The following is a 12,969-nucleotide window of genomic DNA, read 5'->3' as shown; positions in this document are numbered from 1 at the left end:
CGACCGCCTCAAGCAGCTTGCGGCACGTGAGACAACACACAATAGGCGTTTCTGGGTGTGCACGCTCGCGTGTGTGCATACGGCTACGTCGAAACCCACAGGAACTCTGCACGCAAGATACACTATTAACTAAGGAAATGAAGGCTCAGGCTAACCTGCCTAAGGACATGTGGCAGCTATTACAGAGCGGGGTAAGCGGTGACGGTTAAGTCCTGAAATGGCAGCAAAAGAAAAAAGCTGAGTTATCGGGTAGAGTCATCCGCGAGAGCCAAGGTGGCCCTTCGAGGCCACCACCGGCCATGGCAGCGGACTTGGCCTTGAGATCCAGCCCAAGTCGGCAAGTGGGTATCGACCTTCTCCTGCCGGCCACCATCGAGATCGGAACTTTTCAGGAGCAAATTTCATTTCCTCTTTTTAACATTCTCAAGAGACTGTGTATCAAGCTTCCAAACAAACTAAACACATCTGGATTTGCCAGTCTTCTGCTTGAAAAAGGATGCCGTTTCTCGAGCCAAAAGAAGAAACAGGGAGATGACAGAAATCAACCCCATTGTGAATGGTGACTGTACCTGAATAATGATTTGGGTGGCGGGGGAGGGTGGGGGTGGGGAGCAGGATGTTTCCGTAAGAAGAGAAAATCTGTAGCTGCTTAGGAACATGAAAAGCAATAAGACAATTCCTCCACGTGGAATTGGTCACTCAGTCCAACCTGAGATACCCCGGGGGGGCAAGTTTGTTGGGAACACAAATAAATAACATGACATCAGGAATGGGCTGAGCAGAGCCTATGTACTCTAACCCTTGGCTCACAAGACCCCTCCCAGGAGGAACAGGATCAAGGCCATATTCCAATCTCTAAGACAAATGACCAGAGGAAAAAGGGCAAAGGTTGAATGAGTCCCAAAAGAAGGAGATCATTTAACGATGGGAGGGACTGGGGAGAGAGGGAAGCTTTATTTCCAAATCAGAACTTGGGAGACATTTCAGGAGGCAGTGAAGGGTTTTAGATGGGATCTTTAGTGCTCTTGGACACTAAGAAAGGTAGCACGCACGCCTTTACGGCAAGATTCCTGTGGGCAATTTCAGATGCGAAATACATTATTGCCAAATGCCTTTGCCTTTTACCAACCTACCAGAAGGAGTTTTTCTTAAAGAAACAGAGCATTTCCCCGTCTTCCTGTGGCTGCGTAAACAATCCTTGCCGCTCCCATCCTTCCCAGCGTCTGATAGTGATTTATGCATGCATATTTACTAAGCTCAGGCTCTGGGAAGGAACAAGACAAAATCTTCGACCTCACGTAGTTTCCAATCTACTGCAAAACAGGCAGTCAGTAAGAAAAAGTGTAATACATTAAGCAGCTTTATGGACACGAGGAAGAAAATTGAACAAGATAAAAGGGACTGGGGGAGGGGAACAAGAAAAACCCTCCCTGGGGTGAAATTCATTAGCACAAATGAAGTGCTATCTGGCGGTACCGGGCCTTAACAGAGGACACTTGTGACAAGAGGGAGAGCCCTCGCTTGAACGTCACGCGGAAAGCATATTCTGGACGAGCTCCGGGCTGACACAGGGGACCAGCGACTCGGATTGGCAAAGAGCTTTAGGTTTTTGCAAGAGTACTGATTGTTTTAGGGGATTATCAGGAGGTCTTAGGACGTGAAAATCAAAATAAATCACCGGGAGTGAAAAATAATGGATACCTATGTGTTCTAAAGATACGTATTTTTTTTTTTTTTTTTATCACTAAGAAAAGAACCCCAAACAGGTGAGAGCAGCACCGTGCTTTCAGACAGCCCCATGGTGGGTGCCCTTGAGAAGTCTCCAGAGCGTGATAGACCCTGGTTACGAGATGGCGTCCGTCCCCACTTTGGTGGGAATCCAGGCTTCATCACGTACTGCCTAAGTTTCTGTCAACCTTTCAAGCATTAGTTTTCTCATCTGTAAAGTGAGGACGGTTCCTGGTGCTCCTGTGTAGAGTTCTGAGGGTACTATGAGACCATGCATTTAATGCACGCCCAGTACCTGGCACTAATTAGAAGGATAAAGAAAAAATGCCATATTTATGGCATGTTACTATAACTGTGAACGTATTACCTATTTGGCACGGAAAAAGCAGCATGCAATATTGTTAATAAAAACGTATTAGTTGATAATGTGGCTTTATAATAATCAGTCATTTCAACTGATTTCTGTTGAGCTTACAGGGGAGTTTCTTACGGTAGTAATCTTGCTATTCTGGACGCTTCACGTGCTGTAATAAGATATAAGACCATTACCGATCTGAATCGATTAAAGCATGAATGAAATACCGAGGCCCACAACTGTACCAACAGTAGTGGTGGGAAACCAAGGGACAGAGATGTGGCCGATCTGAAACCCAGGGCCAGGTTCTCCTGCTTGCAAAACATTCTGTTGGGGACAAGTCAAATTTATTGAACAAAAGTGCTTTTCCTGAAGCAGAGCGATCCTTCCTCTCTCCTGAATCCTTAGCATCTGCCTGGTTCAAAGCACAACGGGGCTCTACAGACAAGAAATGACAACAGTGCTCTCCTGAAGTAGCCGCAAATGGCACAAGGAAATGAATGGCCCAGGGGGGAGAGCCCCAGAACAAAGGGGGGACAGTCACCACCATTCCTGCAACACTCAATCACAATGCCATTGACAGGAAGTGGGCACCTCTGAGGGCCCACCGGCGTTTGGTTCAAAGCCTGGTAAAGAAAAGGTCCCAGGCACGTCGCAGGATTATTTGTCATTCTGACATCTAGAAGGAAAAGGGGTCAGCTGGACCATAAAAGGCCGGTGTTGTTGCTAACTCTACTCATGTTCAAACTGTTAACACGTTCACGATCAAAGTGCCTTTCTTCGGGGGGTGGGGGGTACAGATTGCAGTGTTGAGGGTCACTGAGCCACTGAGAGATGGGTCTAAGGCTGGAGACTCTAACTTGAAACAGCTCCCAAATTCCTCTGCAGTTTACGGTAATTTGCAGATTCGGGCAATATAAAAGAGATTCTAAGAACGGGATGGAGAAAAATTACTAATAAATTGTTGCTACGAAAATGGGAGAAAGAGATTCAACAGAAGTGAGAAACAAATAGGTTACATATATCAAGGGAGTCAGTAAAGGTTTTGGTATCAGAAGCAGCAGTTAGGGAGAAAGTGTAGTCTATGGCTGAATGAATCCATCCGGTGAACGGATCATTCTGTCCGTCCCTGGGAGAATCCTAAATGATTGCCTGTCGTTGGGGGCGGGGGGTGGTCACAGCATCCACCATAGCATCACAGCATGATGAGGGGCTAGGAAGGTCAAGTCTAGGGAGTAAATCTCACGTAGAGATTTTGAGGTCTGTCCATCTTGCCTTCTCCCATCCAGGACCCAGAAAGCCTTTTCTTCTCCTTTGATATTTTGCCCACCGGGTTGTACATTTCTCTTAAGAAAGGCATTTATGAAAAAAAAAAAAAAAAAAAAAAAAAAAAAAAAAAAAAAAAAAAGAAAGGCATTTATGGAACTTCATGGTACCCTCCCCATGGCAATCACCACACAAGGAAAACAGGAGTCGACGGGCATATTCACTTTGAAGCAATGGCAAATTTGCCTTCAGACTGCAGAGGTACAGAAAGAGAACTCTTATTCCAGAGAGTTCCATCAGGATTTTTATGGTGCAGAACTGACGGATGCCGCTTAGTTTTAGTGGACCTTGACCGTGAGTTCTGAGAGACAAGCAAATTTGAGAGCAAAAGGGGCACTCCTGGATTATAACATTTTCATAATGAAGGTAAAAAATCACGGAACGTCACTTTCCCATTAAGAAAGCCGGGAAACTGTGGTACTTGTCATCTCTGGGTTTTCTCCTTTTCTATTTTACTTTGTATTGCAGGGTTATGTTTACTGATGAATGTTGGAGGTGCTTAAAGGTAGATTCATGTACATATTTTTTAACCCAGTTATTGTGGAGGAATTAAGGAAAACTAGGGGCAGAGGGGATATGGATATGGGTAGGCGATTTTTATTTAAATCAATCTGAAAAATGTAACTAAAGAAGGTAGTGAAAAGTAGCTAAGGAATCACACATGAAAATTATATGATAACCAGGATAATCAAGAAGACCCAAATGGATGTGGATGGAGAATTCCACGAAGGGAGTGCTGTGTTTCCTCCCTGTGTAATCAGATGCGACCCAAATTTGCATGAATCTACAAGACCTGAGAGAAGGGTCTTCGCTGAATGCTAAAAAATGTCAAGTGAAGCAGCTTAGATTCACTTTAGAGAGACAAATCCTGAGACAGTTTACAAAACTATCATCAAGAAAAGAGCAAAATGCAAAGGTGTTTGAAATTTAGAACCAGAGGCACAGCGCTGGGCACCCCAAAAGTCAGAACTTCCTTGGGCATCAGTGGTTCAAGGAGTATGCAAAGCCCTTTTTATTTACTTCTTCATCATCTTTGTGATAATAATGCCATAAACCATGCAATATTAAATGCTCACCTTTTACAGATGCGGCTTGTTGAGACAGAAACATTAAGTAATGTGTCTAACGTTACCCAGCTATAGTAAATGGTTCAACAGTGAACAAAACCCAAGCAGGCTGGTCCTGCAACCTGAACTCTCAATCAGTTCTCTGTCTGCACGGAGAGCAGGGCACGCGGGTAAGCGGGCGATCACGTAGGACTTCTGTGCTCTTCATTCAGGCGAGCTGGTGCCTCAGTAGTAGAAAAGCACCTTTTGATCGGTTTAGTTCCCACGGAATTAGTCAGACCCACTTTGAAACCGAAGCACTGAAGGTAAGTTTCAAAGGCAGTATGGGGACAGAGGGATAAGGCAAGTAGGCTGAGTGTCGGAACTGGTCTCTTCTCTACCACTAACTCGCAAGGTCCAAGTGGACTGCTCATTTGTCTTCAATAAAACTAAAGCTTACTCATGTCTAAGACCACATCAAATGCTGGAACCGAATGGCCCAGATAAGCACTTCCAATAACAGAATCACGAAACTTACAAATATGTGTATTGCGTCAGCAGCTAATTTCCATATATTACTTGCCTATTTCCATGAATTACTTTTGCGTATAAGTTTATGGTTCTTCCTTTGTATTTCTTTTTTTTAAATTTTTACGTTTATTTAGAGAGAGAGACAGAGAGACGCAGAATGTGAGCAGGGGAGGGACAGAGAGAGAGGGAGACACAGAATCCGAAGCAGGCTCCAGGCTCTGAGCTGTCAGCACAGAGCCCGATGCGGGGCTCGAACTCATGAACCGTGGGATCATGACCTGAGCCAAAGTCAGACGCTTAACCGACTGAGCCACCCAGGCGCCCCTTTCCTCTGTATTTCGTAGTGAAAGATAAATGAATAAATCATGACATGCAAATGCCACGTACTATTTTCTTATCGTAAGACTCTCCACTGCTGTAGGTGGTGGCCAATGTGGACGAACACTCTTCCAGGTACCAAGGCTTCTTCCCACTCTCAGCTGTGCTGCTGATGGAGATTGTGTAGATGCTGTTGGTGTAGCCGTCACAGGAACAGTGGTCTTTGCTCCTTCCACCATTTCCTGAGGCCCAGACAAAAACAGAGCCGAGGCCTCTCCGCCCCTGTTCGCAAACAGAAAAAGTTACATGATGGAAAATACAGATCACAGGCTCTACATGGAGAGAAGGTCAAAATCAACAGGCACCATCAAATATCTGCAGGAGGGCTGTGATACTCTTTTCATAATATGCTGGATTTAAGCTGTTTCTTGAGGTGAGAGGAGCTGCTTTTGGGAACTAAAATAATGTGTATGTAATGTCTAGCTTGGTGACTGACTACAGAGAATAATCCTGTATTGCTTATTTGAAAGTTGCTAAGAGGGCAGATCTTAAAAGTTCTCATTACTAGGACAAAAAAAAAAAAATGTAGCCATGCCTGGTGAGGGATGTTAACGAGACTCACTCTGGTGCTCATTTTACAATATATACACACATCAAAGCATTATTTTGTACACTTGAAACTAATACAATGTTATAGGTCAATTACACCCCTGGTGCAGCCACTCTGGAAAACAGTACGGAGTTTCCTCAAACAATTAACAATAGAGTTATACTATGACCCAGCAACTGCGCTACTAGGTATTTATCCAAAGGATACAGAAATGCTGGTTCGAAGGGGCACATGCACCCCCATGTTTATAGCAGCACTATCGACAATAGCCAAAGTATGGAAAGAGCCCAAATGTCCAGCGACTGACGAATGGATAAAGATGTGGTATATACGTCCAATGGAATATTACTTGGGGATCAAAAAGAATGAAATCTTGTCATTGGCAACAACACAGATGGAACTAGAATGTATTACGCTAAGCAAAATAAGTCAGTCAGAGAAAGATAAATACCATATGATCTCATTCATATGTGGAATGTAAGATACAAAACAGATGAACATGGGGGAAGGGAAGGAAAGGAAAAATAAGATACAAACAGAGAGGGAGACAAATCATAAGAGGCTCCTGAACACAGAGAACAAACTGAGGGTTGGTGGAGGGGAGGTGGTGGGGGGTTGAGCTAAATGGGGGATGGGCATTAAGGAGGGCACTTGTTAGGATGAGCACCGGGTGTTCTATGTAAGTGATGAATCACTAAATCCTACCCCTGAAACTTTTAGGACACTATATGTTAACTAACTTGGATTTAAATTGAAATAAATAAAATAAAATAATCCGTTTCACGTGATACACTCACAGACGTAACAAGAGCACCAGTGATGACAATAACACGGCTAATGTTCATTAGGTACCCACCACGGACCAGGCACATTTATAATTGTTTTACGTGAATCAGACCGAACTCTTCGAACAACACTGAGAATGGTACAATCTTCGTCCCCATTGGATAGATGAAGAATTGAGCTACAGAAGTTAAGAAATGTTCCCAAGGTCAGGAAGCGGAGGGACAAAATTGGCACCCAAAGAGCCAGACCCCAGAGTTGGACTACTGTTAGTCGTAACTACCACAGACATGTAATAGTGCTATACATCTTCACCCACGTGAAACGGGTGCCATTATGCTCCCTCAGTTGACATCCGAGCGATATGACGTGTGAAGAAGTTTTGTATGTACCCTGAGATCACGTCGCCAGTGAGCAGCAGAATTAGGGACTATGTGCCTTCCAGAGCTGTGCCTCCCCTATGTACGGCATGGGCGTTAATTATGAAGGGTGTTAACGCATACTACCAGAAATAAAAGAACTCCAAGGTTAAGAATGTTTGGAAAGTCTAAGTTAAGCAAAATAAAACAGGTTCCCCTATTGCAGAACTTAGTAAGTGATCATCCATTGCGAAACTCTAAGGGGGGGTGGAAACAATCTGATGTTTTTTCCAAATATATTTGCTTGTAGATACCTTTCGTCAACCAGATCCATGAATTCTTTCTTACAAGGCTAGGAGATAGGGTTACATTCTTTAGGCCAAAACTTGGCATGTACTTGAAGACTTTCCTAAGGTTGTGAAATAAATAAAGAGAAGAACCAAAGTAGAACATAGATGTACCGAAGCATAATGGCGATTTGGTTCCATAAGGGGAGATCTTCAGAAGAAGAGGCAGAAATAAGCCAAAGTGAAGAGCAGTTCTCTGAACTGTCAGAGCTGAATCCCTCAGAAATTTTACCTTTTTAAAACTAGAAGGTACACTGGTGGACACAGAGGCCAAGTCTGTCATTTGGTCATGAGAGAGTGGTAACCAAAGTCACATAGCTGTTGACGGCTGAACCTCTTCCTTGCTTCGAGGCCCTAGCTTTTATGGTCTCAGGTGGAGGGAAAGTATTTGGGCTGCTATTTTGGAATTTCTGGTAAAAGAGCCAAGGAAAGAGAGACGACGGAGAATTTGAAATATCCTTGATAAACTGTCTGTGACCTTGAAACCTCAAGGAACAGAATATTTATGACATGACTTGACTGACCTGCACATAGATTTCTTTTTGTCCTTCAGTGTGGAAAAATGCAATATGAGCAGACAGGAATGGGAAATATTCATGAAGAGAGAGGGAGAGAAAGTTCTGGATGCTCCTGCCACAGGACAGCTGGGTCTGGTTTATCAACTTTCAGTTTCCCATCAAAATATTCATGAAATGTACAGAAGGAGACAAAAAGCACCAAGCCATCATAAACGAAAGATTTTGTTCAATGCTTGGAAAATCTCCAGAAGGAATTAACTCCTCACTATGGTGTAGATGGCCAGGTTGAGAAACCCTGGTGCCTCATCTCCTTACCTCAGAGACAGAACATCATAGCCAGAGAAGGAAGGGTCAAATTCATCATCAATACGTGCCCTCTCTCTAACTGAGAGGCTGTGCTGTGGCGAAAAGCACGATTACATTGGAGCTTTATCTGACAGGTCAACAGAACACATGACGTAATGCCAAAACACTCCTGGTTTAAATACCACTGTAACCGATAATAGATTAAGAACCACAAAACTATGAAAAGGCACATATAGCACAATCACATTTGGATACCTGTATAAAATTATGACTGTGTGCCTATGATGCACACAGAAATGCAATGAAAAGGTCTTTAAAAACGTACTTGATTTTCTAAAATGTTTAGTTATTTATTTTTGAGATAGAGCACAAGCCGGGAGCAAGAGACAGAGAGGGAGACAAAGAATCTGAAGCAGGTTCCAGGCTCTTAGCTGTCGGCACAGAGCCCAAGGCGGGGCCCGAACTCACAAACCATGAGATCATGACGTGAGCTGAAGTCGGTCGCTCAACCGACTGAACCACCCAGGCGCCGCCCAAACTTGTTTGATTGAAAAAAAAAAAAAATTTAACAAGAAAATATTTAGCAGGTATTTTTCTGTTCACAATGTAATTACAAATGGAGGATACAAAATGATATAATACGATCTCAGTTTAAAAAAATGTACGTGTGTGTGTGTGTGTGTGTGTGTGTGCAGATGCGTGTGCATGTGTAAAGAAGTTAATCTTTATAATTTTATATGCATACAGCTGCCATAAAGTGATAATGTAACAGAACTTATTCTGTTTGGTAAGAATAGGAAAGAGTTTTCTTTTTCACACCATCCTTCCATGACCATGTAGGATTTTTATAAATAGAAACAAACACACTTATTTCCCTCTTAATGTTTTCCACATTAAGAGGGAAAACACAGGGCCAATTCTTTTTTTTTTTTTTTTTAAGTTTATTTATTTATTTTTGAGAGAGAGAAAGAGAGAGCGAGCACAAGCGGGGACAGACAGGAGAGAAGGAGAGACAGAATCCCAAGCAGGTTCCATGCTATCAGCAGAGAGCCCGGTGTGAGGCTCGAACCCACGAACTATGAGATCATGGCCTGAGCAGAAACCAAGAGTCGGACGCTCAACTGACTGCACCACCCCGGCACCCCTCAGAGGGCCAGTTCTTAAGAGGTAATTTTTATTTTATGAGCAAGAGGGGTTTTACGCACCATGCACTAAAAACAATAGAGGCTAACATTTGTAGAAACTTACTATGCACCAAACATCGTACAAACGTTATTCTGTGTAATTCAAATCTATATCACCATTTTACAGATGGTCAAACTGGGGCTCAGAAATGCTCATGAATGCCAGAGCCAGAGCTTGAAATCCAAGTGGAGCTAAAGCCTGTGCCCTTAACCCTTAACAACAATCTTCTTTGGGGCAAAGAGAAGGCTAGTGGTTGCTGTAGTGTTTTTAGCCAAGTCTCCAGTGTCTTTATTGAAGTTTGGCAGTAGAACCAATGACAGACCAGTCTCCAGATTCTCTCCAGACTTGGTAGCAGCAGGATTCAAACGAGAAGGAAAGGATGCATACATGGTCTTGAGCATTCTCAGGGGGAAGAACATAGGTTCAGATGCAAAACTGCACCCAGAAATCCCCACCTGACCAGGACTCCCTTAGAAGTAGGACCCCAAGTCATTCTATTATGGCAGCGTCCAGAGGTGACACCACTGTGAGGGAGCGATGATGTATCATGGAGTCCTTTGGAGATCCTCTTGGTTTCTAGAACAGTGGTTTGCCCCGGCTCTGGAAATGTGCCTTCCAGACAGAGGTGACATCCTTCCATCAAGCATAATTTGAAGGAATCATGTTACGGTTGGGCGTGGTGAAGGGAAACTTCAAAGGACAGTATGAGGTCAATAATGACCCCTAACCCCCTCATGAAGGAAGGAAGCTGAGGAGTGGGGGGTCACTGGAACTGGAAACAGAGGGGCTAGTAGAAGTTGAGAACTGATCGGGGACATGCCAACCCATGTTGGTCCTGCACAGAAGGGGGTCAAGGGAATATGTACTGAGACCCCAGTCTCTTTCTCCTTCTCTCCCATTTCTTGCCAGTGTATCCTACTGGCTGACCCCCACCAGAAGCCGGTGGAACTGGGAGCGCATACAGATCAGTACCCCTGAGCACGGAGCTTATGGACAGAAGGGGAAAGGGATCTGGAGAATCTCACGGGAGACATGTGGTGTTGCCCCCAAGATGTGTTATGGAATGAGTTGTGTCCTCTCCCCTTCAAATTCATATGCTGATGCCTTAACCCCCCAATAGGACTGTATTTAAAGATAAGGCCTTTGAAGAGGGTAATCAAGAATAAATGAGGTCACAATGGTGGCACCCTCATCTGACAGGACCGGTGTCCTTATAGGGAAAGAAAGAAGCCAGGAGCGTGTGCACAGAGGCTAGGCTGTGTGAAGGCTGTCTGTAAGCTACGGAGGGAGGTGTCACCGGAACCCCAACTCTGCTGGCACCTTGATCATGGACTTCCAGACTTCTCGCCTCTAGACTTCAAGAAAACACATCTCTGTTGTTAAGCCCCCCAGTCTGTGGTATTCGAGTATGGCAGCCTGAGCTGATGAATCCAACGTGAGGAGATAAAGGGCGGCCTGCCCCCCCATGGAGGTGACAGAACAAAGAGATGCTGATAGCCACACTATCCACGAGGCCTTGTGACTTTTCTGCACGTGTGTTCAAAAGCGTGTGTTTAAAAGCACGTGTGATTGGGGCGCCTGGGTGGCGCAGTCGGTTAAGCGTCCGACTTCAGCCAGGTCACGATCTCGCGGTCCGTGAGTTCGAGCCCCGCGTCAGGCTCTGGGCTGATGGCTCGGAGCCTGGAGCCTGTTTCCGATTCTGTGTCTCCCTCTCTCTGCCCCTCCCCCGTTCATGCTCTGTCTGTCTCTCTCTGTCCCCAAAAAAATAAATAAAAAACGTTGAAAAAAAAAAAATTAAAAAAAAAAAAAAAAAAAAAAAAAAAAGCACGTGTGATTAAAGCCCCAGAAATAAACGGACTAAATCGGTGAGCTGAAAATGCCATACAGACCTGCACTAAAGATCTATGGGGTTAATCTGAAACAATTAGCAATTCAGAGATTTATTTACTACAGATGCATGGCACGTTTCATCAGTGTGCAATCGTCAGAAAACCAAAACATATGTGGTAAGAGAAGATCTGGACGTTTCTCCAAAAACTCAGAGTAATTTAAGAATTAAATTTTAATGTGGGATGTAGGGGGAAGGGCAGGTGCCCAGAATAGCATAAAGAGAAAAGCATTTTGAGACAACGTATTTCCCCCAAAGTGTAGGAAATAAACATTTTCTAGTTGGGTAAAGTACTGTGATTCACACTGGTCATATTTAAATATGGCTTGGGATGAAAAAAAAGAAAAAAACAAAGCCCTCCACTTCAACTGAGTGCTAAGTTAAAAGCTAGCAAACTCACGGCAAAGTGTTTCGTGAAATCCACATTAGACCCACGAGACCAAACGCTAACTATTCTTTTTCATCGTGTGTTTAATTGTGCATGCGTTCCTTCTCGTGTAGGCCCTACAAAAATCAATTTATAATACCACAAAATTTTATTAGTAAAGGCTAGAGAGGACCTGGATTTTCCTATGGTTCAGGAGGTCAGAAAAGGCTACTTTACGCGGCATTATCAATGAAACCCTAGCCCCCAAGCCAGGTTTTGAAAGCTAGAGAGTTTGATGGAACCAAACTTCTTTCTTTAAAAGGGTGTGATCGGGGCGCCTGGGTGGCTCAGTCGGTTAAGCCTCCGACTTCAGCTCAGGTCACCATCTCACCGTCCGTGAGTTCGAGCCCCGCGTCGGGCTCTGGGCTGATGGCTCAGAGCCTGGAGCCTGCTTCCGATTCTGTGTCTCCCTCTCTCTCTGACCCTGCCCCGTTCATGCTCTGTCTCTCTCTGTCTCAAAAATAAACAAACGTTAAAAAAAAATTAAAAAAAAAATAAATAAAAAAAATAAAAGGGTGTGATCATCGTTCAGCCAATACCGGCAGGTTTTCTTTGGTATTTTAATATTATTTTCTTCTCCCACATCGCTTAGAAAGGATTCTTAAAGGGGAATGAGTAAGTGACCAGAGACTTCCACATACCAAAAAAAAAAAAAAAAAAAAAAAAAAAAAATGTGGCCGGACACCATACTTGTGCTTTCACAAATATGAGTTAATTCAGAGCAATACCATTAAGTGAGATGCGTACTTTGCAGATTAGGAAACCGAGTACCACTAAGTACCAGGCGAGCCATCACATAACAAGGATGTGGTGGATGCGGGGAATGGAGGTCCCGACAAGTCTGATCAGAATGCACGTGTCTATGTGTGTCAACAGGAAGAGGCAGGCCAATGGAACGCATGATGTTTCGGATGAGACACGTTCCTTTGCCTGCAATGTCTTCCAAGCGTCGCCCGCACACCCCGTTACCAAAGTCCGTCACCGCTCTGCTCTCAGTGACAAAAGACCACCACCCGCCGCGGAAGCTCTTCCACACCGGGATCACAGATAAAGGGGCTTCAGGCCGGAAGAGGGTGGGCAAAGAAAGGATACCCACAACGATTTAGTAGCTGAGATATGAAGAAGGAATGGCTTCTCTCTCTCTCTTTTTTAACAAAGTTGATCATCTTTTTCACAAAATCAGTCTTGTTCCTTAAAGAAGCAGGTTCATTGACAGAAACAGGTCTAGTCTGGAAACGTGAC

At 44.1% G+C, this 12,969-nt stretch overlaps 1 protein-coding gene across 4 annotated transcripts in view; it reads right to left on the bottom strand.

The window, feature by feature from the left end:
- The window catches only part of PCSK5 (proprotein convertase subtilisin/kexin type 5), a 450,831-nt gene that overhangs the window by 250,325 nt on the left and 187,537 nt on the right, over positions 1-12,969 (bottom strand). For all 4 annotated transcript variants that reach the window (XM_078436932.2, XM_078436933.2, XM_078436934.2 and 1 more), the window contains exon 8: positions 5,374-5,586. In XM_078436932.2, the coding sequence (XP_078293058.2) occupies positions 5,374-5,586 (213 nt within the window). The remainder of the gene's footprint in view (positions 1-5,373; positions 5,587-12,969) is intronic.

The sequence above is a fragment of the Panthera onca genome, chromosome D4 (assembly GCF_046562875.1).
Source record: "Panthera onca isolate mPanOnc1 chromosome D4, mPanOnc1 haplotype 2, whole genome shotgun sequence".
Taxonomy (NCBI): domain Eukaryota; kingdom Metazoa; phylum Chordata; class Mammalia; order Carnivora; family Felidae; genus Panthera; species Panthera onca.
The sequence above is the reverse complement of the archived record's forward strand: the minus strand, read 5'-3'. Positions and strand labels throughout refer to the sequence as shown.